This window comes from Tiliqua scincoides, chromosome 1, assembly GCF_035046505.1.
Source record: "Tiliqua scincoides isolate rTilSci1 chromosome 1, rTilSci1.hap2, whole genome shotgun sequence".
In the NCBI taxonomy this organism is placed as follows: domain Eukaryota; kingdom Metazoa; phylum Chordata; class Lepidosauria; order Squamata; family Scincidae; genus Tiliqua; species Tiliqua scincoides.
The window spans coordinates 134,192,757-134,207,288 of NC_089821.1; the positions used below are offsets into that span (position 1 = coordinate 134,192,757).

A 14,532-nucleotide genomic window follows, 5' to 3' on the forward strand; every position below is an offset into this window, starting at 1 on the left:
AGATCTCTCTTCTGATCTGTCACAGACAACTCAGAACCCATTAGCCTATATTTGAAGTTTTGATTTTTTGTCCCAATGTGCATTACACTTACTGACATTGAAGCGCATCTGCCATTTTGCTGCCCATTCTGCCAGTTTGGAGAGATCCTTCTGGAGCTCTTCACAAACACTTCTGGTCTTCACCACTCGGAAAAGTTTGGTGTCATCTGCAAACTTAGTCACCTCACTGCTCAACCCTGACTCCAGGTCATTTATGAAGAGCACTAATCCCAGGACAGATCCTTGGGGTACACCGCTTTTCACCTCTCTCCATTGTGAAAATTGCCCATTGACACCCACTCTCTGTCTCCTGGTCTTCAACCAGTTCTCAATCCATGAGATGACCTGCCCTCTAATTCCCTGACTGTGGAGTTTTTTCAGTAGCCTTTGGTGAGGAACTGTGTCGAATGCCTTCTGAAAGTCCAGATATATAATGTCCACGGGTTCTCCTGCATCCACATGCCTGTTGACAATATTCCCATCCAGAAAGATCTCTCCACAAATTAGTGTTAATGACAAGAAGAAAACCAAGGTTTCATACCTGGCTGGCCAGGTAATCCAGGCTCCCCATCCCTCCCTGGCATTCCTGCTGTTCCAGCTTCCCCTTGATTTCCCTTCTGCCCTATTAGTCCTTCTTGTCCTGGAAAGTATAATTAAAAACAAACAAACAAAACATTATCGGCTCATTTCTCTTCTGATCACATCTGAAGTTATCCCCTACCTAACAGTGAAACTCACTTCACACACACCACTGCTGAACTGTTGGTATGAACTTGAGCCTTATATCACATGAAAATAGACAGGATACCAGTTAATTATATACCAATATGACAAAATTGATAGTACAAAAGAAAATAGAACTTTATTATTTGGGTTGATCAGTGGGAAGACTAATGATTGGCTAATTGGAATGCCTAACTGACAAAGTTCATGGCAATACATAAAAAAATGAAACTGTGTATCCCTAAGATACTAGTTTTATGACAGTACAGGTTGCCCCCCTGTATCCATGGTTTCATGTATCCCCGCATGTGACCCTCGCGTGCACCCCCTCCAGAAGCAAGGGGAGCTCTGCACCCTCACCTCCAGAGGGCCTTTTGAGTCTAGCAGCAGTGGCGTAGCTAAGGGGGTGCAGGGGGTAGCAGTTGCACTGGGCATCAAGCTTTAGGGGGGCAACAAGCTGAGCGTAACACTAGTGACCAAAATAGTGAAAATCTTGGTATGTATGAATAATACCATCACGTTATATATCATTGCAAGGTAATTTAATGCAGAATGCAATGAAACAAACCACATTGGAATATCTGTATTCTATCAAAAGTTATGGCCAATTAACCATAAAATGAAAACACAATTGCCTTATGGAACAAAAAGTAGATTTGCTTAACTCAAAACAGACCTATGAGACTGATCGTTCTGAGTGCCAATGAGAAGTTATTATGATACAGCATGGAACCAATAAGTTTTTATTTATTTACTTAATTACATTTCATTTTGTCATGGAGGGCGAACTACAAAATCTTCTTTGACCCCAGGCAGCAGATAGATGCTGTGCCACTGACCGGGAAGAGGCAGCAGAGCAAGTGGGTCATGAGCTGCTGGAGGGAGTAGGTGGGTTCCAATTTTCACTTTTTAAAAAGCCCAGGTGTGACATCACTTCTGGTTGTGACATCACTTCCGGGGCAACATTTTGAGCTTGGCATCAGGCTACACGTTCATTAGCTACGCCACTGCCTAGCAGAGGCCATGCACATGTATCTGCGTCCTCTGCTGAGCTCAGAATGACTCTAACAAGGCAAAAAACTAGACTTTCAGTTTTCTTGTCAAAACCGGTTTGGATGAGAAAATAGGAAGTTGCATTTTTTGCCTTGTTACAGTTATTCTGAGCTTGGTAGAGGCCACAGATGGGTGTGCGCAGCTTGTGCTGGGCTCAGAAGATCCTCTGAGGGTGGGGAGGAAGTTCCCTGGAATGCAATTTCACTTAAACACGGGGGGTTCCAAAACGGAACTTCAGTAGTATAATTTTGTTTGCCATCAACTGTATAGTTTAAATTTCTTTCTTTCTTTCTTTCTTTTTTCCTACCATCTGTAGTAGACCATAGGAGGAAGGTTGGCTGTCTGAAGAAGGCAGGTACCAATGCGATGCTGACAAAATTCAAGCAGGGCATGGGGGCTTAAAATCTGAACTGTCCCAAATAAACACTTGAAAAAGATGTGCCTCATTTTAAGCTGGACCAAGATTCATTTGAGCCTGGATTTGGCTAAATATAAGATTCACTTCCTGCCTCAGATCCTCTGAGGGTGGGGAGGAAGTTCCCTGGAATGCAATTTCACTTAAACACGGGGGGTTCCAAAACGGAACTTCAGTAGTATAATTTTGTTTGCCATCAACTGTATAGTTTAAATTTCTTTCTTTCTTTCTTTCTTTTTTCCTACCATCTGTAGTAGACCATAGGAGGAAGGTTGGCTGTCTGAAGAAGGCAGGTACCAATGCGATGCTGACAAAATTCAAGCAGGGCATGGGGGCTTAAAATCTGAACTGTCCCAAATAAACACTTGAAAAAGATGTGCCTCATTTTAAGCTGGACCAAGATTCATTTGAGCCTGGATTTGGCTAAATATAAGATTCACTTCCTGCTTTTCCTGATTACTTTTACTTCCTTGTTACATTTTTATCCTGTTTCTTCCAAAGAGCTCAGAAAGATGCACATAATTGTTCCCAACGCCATTTTAGTCTCACAACAATTCAATGAGGAATGTTAGGTTGAGTGTAGGTAAGCAACCCAAAGTCACCCAGTGAACTTCGTGCTGAGTGGGGATTTGAACCTGGGTCTCCCTGATCCAATACTGATTGTCTAACACACTGGCTCTCTTAGGCCCAAATCCTAACCCACTTTCCAGCACTGGGCATAGCTGTGCCAATGGGCTGTTCGCTGCATCGTGCAGTTTGGGGGCATTCATGGAGGCCTCCTCAAAGTAAGGGAATGTTTGCTTCCTTACCTAAGAGCTGCATTGTCTTTATGTTGGTGGTGGAAAGTGGGTTAGGATTGCGCCCTTGGTGGCTAAGATGTTACTAAAACATAAACACACACAAGTTTAAGCCCATAGGGCAGGTGTCATTTCATTTTACAGACCTTTATCTCCTTGTTCTCCCTTTTGACCTTTCATGCTTCCCATGTCTACGTGTTCCATTGATCCTGGTTCTCCTCGCAGACCAACTTCACCCTTTTCACCTTTCAAACCAGAAGTACCTCTGACTCCTGCCACGCCAGGTAAGCCTTGGTCACCTGCAATGAACAAACAGAACAGAATCACCAGAGGCCTAGAAAATATTGTGAGCTAGAGCCATTTTTCCAGCAGGTTCAAAAACACTTTTCTCCATTCAAGTTGGCTTTATTTAAACACATGGTTAGCAAGGCATATATTTATTAAATTAACGGTATGATCTTAACCAGTGTTTCTCAAACTGTGGGTCAGGATCCACTTGGTGGGTTATGATCCAATTTCTGATGGGTCCCACAGAGCCTCCAATGAAAACACGAGTGCTGGAAATATTGGGTAAATGTCCTAAGCCCTAAGGCTATTCAAAAATAAGACAGTTGCTAACTACCCTGCAAGGAGCTGAGCTCCTGGAGTACGTAGCTGCTAATTGCCCTGCAAACAGCTGAACTCCTGCAGTTTGCAAGCCTGTATGAATATACGGGGGGGGGGGCTGTATCTGCAGATCCCTTACCTGCGGATCAGGTCTGCTGCCCCCCCCACCCCGCACACACACACCCTCACATCTGGAGGGTCTTTTGAGGCCTGCAAGCACCCATGTGCAACCGCCCATGGCCACTGCAAACTTCAAAATGATGGAAAATAATTTAAAAATGCTACTTTCGGTTTTCGTTTGAAACTGGAAGTGACACTTCTAATGCTTTATAAGGTATTGGGAGGCTAGGAGATGCCTGGTTTTCAATAAAAAACCAGCAGTAGCATTTCTTAAAAAAAAATTTCCGCCATTCTGAGCCTTGCAGCCCAGTTCCCCTCACCTCCAGAGGGTGGGTGATGTCCCCAGTTATCCACAGTTTCACTTAACTGCGGCGGGGGTGGTGGTGGTTCCAAAATGGAACCCCTGCAGACACTGGGGAATACCTACAGAGATATAAATGTTTGAGTGTCTTTTTCTGGTGTTCCCCCCCCCCCAAGTCTGTCAATGACAGATAGTGGGGGCAGTTAAAGGCTGGGTCACATAAGTAAGTCCCTCAATCCTTGGGGCTATTCATTAGGTCTGCCACATTACAGGAAATGGATCAAGTTGTTAAATAAATATTTCTTTCTAGATCATTTTTTAAAAGTCTTTTAAAGCTAGGTGGGTCCCGACAGAGTGTAATTTTAAAAAGTGGGTCCTGATGCTAAAAAGTTTGGGAACCACTTATCTTAACTGTTTCAGAGTACATGTATTTCCACTGCACATATAAATTACTTGTACTAGATTAATTGAACACTGTGGATTTAAACCAACACCTCACCTTACTCAGCCAATTACTCAACAAATAATTCTTACCTTTTCCACCTGGAAGCCCAGGATATCCGATAGGACCAGGAGGACCTTGGCCTCCAGGGGTTCCCATAACTCCCATTTCACCTTTGATTCCTAAAATCAAATTGGAATCATTGTTTACATTACTGTGACCAACTGACTATATACTTAGTTCCATTGCCCTTCAATAACTCTGCCCAATCGTATTGCTGAGCAAATATAAAATTGCACTTTTCCAGCCAAGGCTTTTTTATTTAAAACAATTTATTCAGTTTCATTTTAAATATGCATTCCTATGTTCTAGTTGTACAGTTTTCACCCACACAGACAGACAGGCATAAGCCTTATAAACAGACAAAATAATTTGGAACAGGAGTTCCATTCTTATACAGCATTTTATTCTCATCAGCACCATAGAAATTATAGCAAACAGTAATACTAATTAAAATGATGGCCTAGTTCAAATGCTACATGAAACCATAGTTTAATCATAGTTGCTTGTGACATTCTCAGCCTTGAGCATGTCACCCCTCCCCTTGTATGCATGGGAGAAAAAGAGTAGTTCTGATCCTGACTTGGCATAAGCCTGGATTTGCCAAGACAGAATATCACAGCAAATCCTGGCTTGTTCTAAGACAGAATTGGAAGTAATATCCCTCTTCACCTTGCACATACGTGAGGCTGGGAGACTATTAAACTCCCAGGACTAAACAGGGCAGGTATCTATGATTCATTGTTTCTTCATGGATTTGGAAACTTTTCTAGTCTTATGACTCTACTTTTAAAAAATGTTACGCCTTTCACAACAGAGTAGGTGACCAGTTGGAACCATTTGCTATCAATTTACTGTGATAGCCATGTAGGTTAAAAAGTATTAAATTTTAAAAATGAAATATGAATGCTGGGATTCTCAGGATGTGAACAGGAGCCCATAGCAGAAAGTCAAAAAAATTGAACTATTGTGATGAATCTCTTGCATTTCCTCCTGCTTCCCCCATTTCATCCCTCCCTGGGATCAGTCCCATCTTCCATTTCCTATACATGTCTTTTTAAAATCCTTAACTCACCAAGATTCTTGTGTAGCTATTCTGACTTTTTGAGGTGTCTCCTCCTTTTCTTGTTCCTAGGAATTGTTTTTGACTGTGCCTGTAGAAGCCACTTATTTAAGAGCTCCCATCCATCTTGTGCCCCTTTCCCCATTTATTCATCTACCCATTAAATCCTACCTATCATTTCTCTAAGTCTTCCTGAAAACCTAAGTACTGGGGGGGGGGGGGGGCTTCCTTCCTGAAATCTCATTCTCTTTGTTTCTCGTAAGATTGAGAATTCCAGCAGTTCATGACCACTTTCCCTTAAAATTCTTGCTACTTTGATCTCATTGACCAATTCCTGGTTAAGATCAGGTCAAGGATGATCTCTCCCCTTGTTCCTTCCTCCACTTTCTGGAAGATGAAGTTATTCTCCAGTTCATCACTGGTCATTTCCTTCTTCCTCATGATAGTACTCATATTCTGGACATAAAATGCCCTTTTTTAGCCTACAGAAAGTTGATAATGTAAAAACTAGAAGGAAAAAAAATACATACCTGGAACACCTGGCTGTCCTTCTTTTCCGGGTTGGCCAGGGAAACCAGGCAACCCTTTCAAACCTGGCAGTCCTTGTGGTCCTTGACTACCCTTATCTCCTTTGGGCCCTGGCATATCTAGCCCAGGGATACCTGGATAGCCTCTGTCTCCTTTTACTCCTTGAGGTCCTGTAATAAGTAAGAAAATTCTATAGAATGACTCTTGCATTCAATATGGCATGTCATGCTTACTATTACCCCTCAAACAAACAATTTGAAAACATTGTTATCACTTCTGGCATCCTTTTTCTAACCTATCCATTTTTGTCCCCTTATGGAACTCATATGGTGAATTGTTGATTAATAAAATGATCTTCATAATTTTCTTTAAAAAAAAATTGTGCACACTTTCAGTGGTAAGCATAATGAAAAAATCAAGCTTTAAATTTACCCAAAGGTATCTGTCATATGTTAATTTCAAACTATAAAGAAATAGAAAATATTATAGAACCTGTTCTATAGCTTTACCTTACATCCAGATTCCTAACAAATGAACCATGAATATCCACGCAATTAATTGAAAATCAATATTCCATGAAAACCCAAATAAATACAGTTAATTTGAATTCATCTAAGATTGTGCATCTTATTTTCAAATAAAAACAGAAACTAAAATCCCAAATCAGCAAACTTACCTATAGGTCCTGGAGGGCCAGGTTCTCCTGCAGGTCCTGAAGGGCCAGGAAGGCCAATTCCTGGAACACCAGGGGAGCCCTGCTGACCTGGTAATCCACGAGCGCCAGGGTTACCTAATTGAACAACAACAACTAGTTAAGTTTCTTACTACTAATTATAAGGATTTTTTTTGCCATTAATTCTGAAATCCTACATTTGCCTCAGTTTCACTAAAGTTGCAATCCTATCTATGCACATGTACTTGGGAGTAAGTTTGGTTGAACTCTGTGAGACTTAGTTTGGAGCAGACATGCACAGAATTGGATTACCCACCATGTGTCACTTGCTATAATTTGAAAGAGTTGTCTAGGGATTTCACTGAAGTGACTTCAGTTAGGAGAGATCTGAAGTGTGTATATGACAGAAAAATAAGCTTTACTGATAGGGGAAAAATAGGAATCAAATGTGAAATAACGCTAACCAACTGACCTTTGCCTATGAATGGGAAAATTTGAACTGTGAATTTCTCTTCTCTGTAGTCCTGGTGTGGGTCAGTCTTGCATGATGGGGAAGGCAGCCAGGTAGGGTCACATGAAAATTTGTCCCTTGTTAGGGATAGGTCAGACAGGCCTGAGAATCTGGAACTGTTTCCTCACACGCAGGACTTGAAACTGGTAACCTGATCATCCAACAACAAACGTTTGTACAGAAAGAAAGGGCTCCCAGGAAAGAAAGCCTCAGAACTTGAACTGCCTAAACTCACAACCTAAACAGCAGGCTCTCCCTATCTTGTGCTGCATCACTTCAGTGAGGTCAGAGTGGGTAGACTAACCAGAGTGGGTGGAATCCTTTACAGAGAAGGGGAATTCACAGGTAAGCTCAAATTTCTCCACTCTCCTGTGGTTCCCGCATGGCTCAGTCTTACACGCTGGGATTCAGAATAGCTGTGCCTTTCTAAGTGCACACTGCAGAACTCTGCACCACCTTCTGAAGAACCTGGTGGCCAAAGGCTACCAAAGGCTACATCAGCTGAAACAAATGCATAAATCCTGTGTTTGGTGAACATGTCGACTAACTTCTGTGTAGCTACCTTACAGTACATTTCAAGAGATGGACTGAACCATTTTGCTGCTGAGGCTGCAGCCCTCCTGAACGTGCCCTGATATTGGCTAGCACTACTTTTCCCTCAAGCTTTATAGGCCTCTCTACAGCAGTCCTGCAGCCAATGCAAAATGAAGGTTGTGGAAACCCTTAGGACAGCAGGTCCCAAATTTACTGTGATCATGGCGCTCGTCTTTTATAGTCGCCTCTTCCTCCTGACTCTCCAGGTGCTGCCATCTTGGACCATGCAAGAATCCACAACTTCTTGTGCGATCCAAGATGGTGGCAAACAGGTGAGCCAGGAAGAGGCTGCTGGGGACATCTCAAGGCATCCTTGTGAGTTTGCCGTGGCACCTTCTGGCATCATGATGCACAGTTTGGGAACCAATGCTTTATGCCATTGTTAGAGCATTTAAACGAAACAAATAACAATTCCAACTTTCTGTACTCCTTGGTTGTAGCCAAATAAAAGCTGAGGATCCTGTGGGCATCTAGGGTGTGCCAATCCTGTTCTCTGAAGTTGGAAAGATTTGAACAAAGGATGGGAATACAATTTCCTCTGTGCTGTAGAAGAAGGAATTCACTTTTGAAATACAGAAAGGATCTATTCTCAGGACATCCTTGGCCTCATGAAACACATAAAATTCCCTGTAGGGAATTCCCTGGAGAGTGTTAAGCTCTGACATCCAGCAACCCTACCAGCAAGATTGTTTTAAGAGTCAGGATTCTATTAGAACAAGTGGCCATAGGCTCAAAGGGAGACTCGGTCAGAGCTTTAAGTACCATGTTAAGATTCCAGAAGGGGAATCTACAGATGCGAGAAGTATGTTAATGAAAGCTGCCTCTTTTAGGAACCTCCACATACAAGGACGGGGGGGGGGGGCAGAGCCTGCTGTCCTTATGCCCCAAGATAATAGAAATGGCTAACACCTGTCCTTTGAGGGTATTTGTGCTTAACCCTTTAGTGATCTTGTAGTAACCCCAGCAAATTGTGAACATCTGGGGGCTTGTGTTGCCCTTTCTTTACCAAGCTCTGGCTGACAAAGATGTGCCATGTGATGGCATAGATGTAGTTAGTAGTTTTTCTTCCGGCCAACAGGCTGCTTGTGGGTCAGCCTGAGGCAAGAGGTGGCTTCTCCCCTTACCCCAATGGTGCTCAGATCTGCACCATTTAAATCGGTAGTGCAAATCCTAGCATCTGGGACTGCCCCGGACCATCCGGCATAAGTGCCAGATCCTGCCCCTGTGAACGCCTACTGCCTGCCTCCCTCGCCCCAAAATGCTTCCCTCCTGCCTTCTCCCTGCCCTCCCCACACCCCTCACATCCCTGCGCTGGCTAAGCTAGGCTGATGCAAACTCACCCTGTCCAGGGGCCTGTGTCGGTGCGGAAAGGCCGGCGCATGTCCTTGTGCTGGCCTAACTCCACTGATGTCAGCATGAAAGGGCTTTATGGCACTTTTGCAAAAATGTTGGGCCAGCGCAAGGGACTTGTGTCGGCTCAAGGGCGCCTTTGAATTATGCCGTAAGCCCTCAATGTCCAGGGAGTAAGGTGTAGTATTTCCGGTTGTTGATGACACAGCGGGCACTGGAGAAGTAGCTCTCTCTGGATTTATAACTATTATGAAGATTTTCTTGCAGCCTGTTTGCTGCTGCCAGTTTTCATGCACTGCTCCTGTAGCCACCTGATGCCTTTCACTAAGTGCGGTAATCTCTGCCCTCAACTTCAGGAAGCAACGGTGGACTAGAGGGGGGGTTGAATCCCACAAAGCCTAATTTCTTGAGGTGTGCTCCCTAGGAAGGTGTAGGAGGAGAATCTCTAGAGGAGCCCCCTAGAATGCTACCTCTTAAATCTTCTCTTCACCACCAGTGTAGGTAAGTCATGAGAAGGAGAAAAAATACTAAATACTTGCTACTAATGGTTTGGAAAACAAACAAATTCAGCTGGAGTTGAGCAAATACCCGGTCTTCTGCTAGCCAGGTAGGTTTGGTTTGGAGAATGAGGGAGAGCCCCTCCCCTTGGAACTAATTCTTCATGTGATTCTACCTGGCTAGCAAGAGGAAGAGATTCTTCATCAAGCAAAATTGACCCACAACAGAACTCCAGGACATGTGAATTTTCACACAGAAAAAATTACCATGTTCTAATTTTAGCTATTACAGGTTGTGTCTTGGTATCCACAAGGATTCCACTCCCAGCACCCACTTGGATACAAAAAAGCGAGTAAAAGGAAATCCATTTAAAAAACAATGTCCCTTTGCTCTGCGATTTAAAAACAGCCTTGCTGACCTTTGTAATGCACAACAGAAGCATCAGGTAATCATCAATCATTCTCTCTCCAGATGCTTACAAAGGCTTCACACTGAGGCAGCGACTTCTCCCTTCACCAGGAGCTCAGCAAGGGAAAAGAATGCAGAGGAGGTGATAATCACTTCCATTCTATCACATGCTCAGGGGGAAAGGAGGTCACTTGCCTTGGAGTGAAGCTATTCTAAACACCTGGAGGAGAGAATGATTGATGGATTTTCCGTCAGTTGGCCTCTGCTGCACTAATAGGCTATTGTTGAACAACTTTTCCCTTAAAATTAAAGGCCCTTCTCATCGCTTTGAGATAAAACTGCAGGTGAAAAATCCGTGGATAATTAGGTTATACCTGTAGTGGTAAAAAAGTTACCTTGGAGCCCTGGAAGGCCAGCTACACCTGGAAGTCCTTTTTCTCCTGGTACACCAGGGAGCCCTCTATCCCCTTTTGCTCCAGGAAAGCCATCTTGTCCTTGTGGGCCAGGAAGACCTTTAGGACCTGGGAGACCTGCACCAGGTTCACCCTTAATAAATAATAAAACACTAATAACACACTATTAATAATAATAAAACACTATTAACAACTGCAAAAAACAAAAAAACAAAAAATACCCCCGTGCTCAAATACAGAAAGGAAGTATCAGTTAGGGAGTGTTAAAACTGCATTCAGTTGGCATACCAGCAGTATGCAGTATGCTGTATGTATACTAGAAGCACAAAGAAGTGACTAGCACATTCCTGCCTACCTGCAAGCACTGCTCTTTCAAATCTTTGGCTGAACTGCTCTAATGTCATGGAACACTCTGACAACCTGCGATGAAGGTGTTAGCAAAAGAATGTTTGCAAGCAGTGGAAGTCTTGTGAGGGAAATAAAGAAAAGGTTTGGGTTAAATCATTTGGGATACTCACAGGGGGTTCTGAACATGTTGCTCTCTTCATGTAAGTAATCTACCAACTCTTATATAGTTTTTATTAATTGGAGAGAGCAATAAAATAGGTCTTGAGGTTCTATCAAAGTTGGAGTTGTCATAGGCTTGTAAGGCTCAGTAGAAGCACTCAAATGTCAAGTGGCAGCCATTAACTGTGCATTAGAACAGACATTAACAAGCCCTTTCAAGTAATCATCTCTCCCCACTCTTTTTATTTGCAATGTTTCATCTGCTCGCACTGAACAGTTCCACCTGTCAGTGAATGCTTGAAAGCCACAATAATGATCTGTAGCCAGAGTAGCATGAATGGAACAAAGATCATGAAATTTGTCCCCTTCTCCCTAATGCAGCCCCTGGCACTCCTTGAAAAGCAGTCCTGAGGGTCACTGTGCTCTCATGACAGGATGGCATCTAGCATGAGGCTAGCAGTGGGAGGAAGCAAATGGTCAAGCCTCTTTACCAGTGAGGGTTTCGTTCCCCAAACCTCCACAGTTGCAAAATTTTGTGGATGACTAAGTTGGAACTGGAAATGACAAATGTCCCTTTAAAAACATGCAAAATGGGAAAGCACAAAAAAAGCTTTCCATATCTTGTGTGGCAAGCTGGAGGGCAGAAGGGCAGTCTATGGCGCTCTGGAAAACAATTTTTGGATTGCGTGGCGCCCTCTCCCCATTCCCTTGATCCTGCTTCCCCACGAAAGGAGCTGCCTAACACCTCTCAGAACAGCCGCCTTGGTTCCTGCTGGGGATGGGGATAGGGATGTGCGCACGTACACACGAGGCTAGGCTGTGCCTTCCTCAAGTACCATGGCCCCTTCCCCCCTCCGCTGCTGCTGTGCCCCTTTAAGCCCCTAACACCCACTACCCATGGCTACCCCTGTCCTCAGTTCAAAAGTTTAGAACCAACCCCAGATGCACTGCTGAGTAGTGATTCACTGAGGCCAGCCCCTCTCTTTGGCTGCTAGAGTTTCAGCTTCCTACACGCTTGCGGAAGAGGAGGGACTCAATCCCAGTGCCTTGTACTTGCTTCGCCCAAAAGCCCCCAACGCTGCTCTAAAGATATCGCCATTTACCCCGTCTGTCCCACTGGGATGCCACGCGGTCTTCACAAAGGCACCTGGTTTGGGTCTCTCCTCTCCCGCAAGGACGGAAGAAGCTGAAATGTTTTCCTTGCCTGGGGCTGCAATCCTACACACACTTTCCTGGGAGAAAGCCCCACTGGACATAATGGGGTTTACTTCTGAGTAGACAAGCATAGACTTGCTTGCATAGACAAACCCCTGCTATTTGGGTAAGAGGCACTTTTTCAAGTGGGTGCTCCTTTTTTAGCAGGGGGAGAGTAACTGGCCCACCTCACCCCAGCACTGTCTGTTCTAGTGGCTGTCTGCTGGTATTCCTTTGCATCTTTTTAGATTGTGAGCCCTTTTGGGACAGGGAGCCATTTAGTTATTTGATTTTTCTCTGTAAACCGCTTTGTGAACTTTTAGTTGAAAAGCGGTATATAAATACTGTTAATAATAATAAATGTTCTTAAAGGGACTTTTATTTTAGCAACTCTCGTGTGTGTGTGTGTGTGTGTGTGTGTGTGTGTGTGTGTGTGTGTGTGTGTGTGTCTGCGTGCACATGTCCCCTTCCCCAGCAGGAACCAAGGCAGCTGTTCTGGGAGGTGCCAGGCAGCTCCTTTGGTGGGGACGCAGGATCAAGGGAAAGTGGAGGGGGCTCTTCGTGATCTGGAAATCACTTCCAGAGTACCATAGACTGCCCTGCTGCCCTGCAGCTTGCTGTGCAAGGTATGGAAAGCTTTTTCCCCGCTTTCCCCTTGCTTGCATGTTTTAAAGGGACTTTTTTTCCAGATACTCAACAATGATGGCCTTGGCCACCCATGTTGAGTCAAATCCACAGGTGCAAAATCCGCTCATAAGGATGCTCTACTTGCATAGGGCTTTCGTATGAGTCTTCTGTCATGAGCTTCCTTCCACTCATGCTAGTGAGTTCCAAATGTGTTCCAAATGTGATGCTGCTCAGTAAGAAGAAAACCTGGAAAATCTAAGCAAAACCCTGCAAAATTAGAAACAACCAGAAACACTGTTGTCATCCTCATTAACCATACAATGATGATATTTGAACCACTATTATTACTAGCATTAGTAGCTGTGATTACTGGAAGTTAGCCCAATCTGCAAGCACTTACTTTTGGACCTTGAAGCCCTGCTGGACCTGGTAACCCTCTGGAACCAAGTTCTCCCTTCTTCCCAGTTAGTCCTGGTGGGCCTGCCTGACCTGGGAAGCCTACAGAACCAAAAGACATGATACTCAAATGACATAGCAAATAGATAATGCTAAAGTCTTTAAGCTATGCTGGAAACATAGTAAAATGATAACACTTGAATTTAAGAGAAATAAAATGCAGTGATAATATAGAAAAAGTATATGTGCTGCTATCATTTTCTAGGGGTGAGATTCGAGGAGATTCAGAGCATAATACAAATCGTAACATTTATCTCCCCAGTTGGTACCACTGGCCAAAATTTGAGGTCCCGGTTCCAATATTCCCTTTACTTGTTACACAGCAGGGTGGGGCGTTTGGCAATGATGTCGTACATTATTGCCAACTTTCGGTTCAGTCAAGCCGCTGGTGTCACCCAGGCTACCCAGTAACACATCTTCAGCAAGCCTGCCACCAGTCCCTTTGCCAGCATGGAACCAGTCCCAGGCAGATCCAACAATTTACACCACCCATGGGGCTTTCTAGACAGGTTTCCTAGTTGTTTGGGGCCACAAGAAAGCTGGCGGTGGCCTTTGAGTGGGAAGGAGGTGGAGCCACACATGCTCATAATGTAGGCTCCAGTACAAATGCCTCTGTGCCTATAATGAAGTTGTAACTGGCAGGATGCAAAGCTGAAGTCTCTACCTCTACAGCCATGGAGATACAGTAGCCCATGGAAGCTGTCCTGTGGAGGAAGAGAAAGCTAATGCTCTATAGTCTCCTCCCCTCTCAAAACAGTGTGGAGGCAATGGCAGAAGGCCTGCCAAGCAAGACCAGCAGGACTGTCTTAGCAGATGAACAGGGAGGGACAACTCTGAAGCATGACAGAATGATTCTGTGAGTATAACAGGGGTGCAAACCCCCCAATCGAAGCTAGGGGGTGAGAACTTAACATACAATCTCTATTGCATATAATATTATACCTTGTGGCCCTGGAAGGCCAGGAAACCCTATCCCTGGTGGTCCTGGAAGACCTTTTTCACCTGGCAAGCCAGGTCTTCCTGACAACCCAGGATCTCCTTTGTCACCTGTGCAGTTAGAAATAAAAAATAAGCCAAGTTTAGTTCTTATGGTAACAGAGAATTGTGGGTGGGATGGGCAAGCTGCAGAACAACAAAGAAGATTCTCCATATTA

The 14,532-nt window shown here is 44.1% G+C and overlaps 1 protein-coding gene across 1 annotated transcript in view; it reads right to left on the reverse strand.

Moving 5' to 3' along the window:
- Positions 1-14,532, reverse strand: part of COL4A1 (collagen type IV alpha 1 chain) — a 170,452-nt gene that overhangs the window by 37,644 nt on the left and 118,276 nt on the right. The window contains exons 28-35 of the mRNA XM_066633158.1: positions 14,321-14,425; positions 13,323-13,420; positions 10,577-10,727; positions 6,824-6,937; positions 6,150-6,317; positions 4,589-4,678; positions 3,174-3,326; positions 581-679 (exon numbers count right to left, since the gene is read on the reverse strand). Coding sequence (XP_066489255.1) covers positions 581-679; positions 3,174-3,326; positions 4,589-4,678; positions 6,150-6,317; positions 6,824-6,937; positions 10,577-10,727; positions 13,323-13,420; positions 14,321-14,425 — 978 coding nt within the window. The remainder of the gene's footprint in view (positions 1-580; positions 680-3,173; positions 3,327-4,588; positions 4,679-6,149; positions 6,318-6,823; positions 6,938-10,576; positions 10,728-13,322; positions 13,421-14,320; positions 14,426-14,532) is intronic.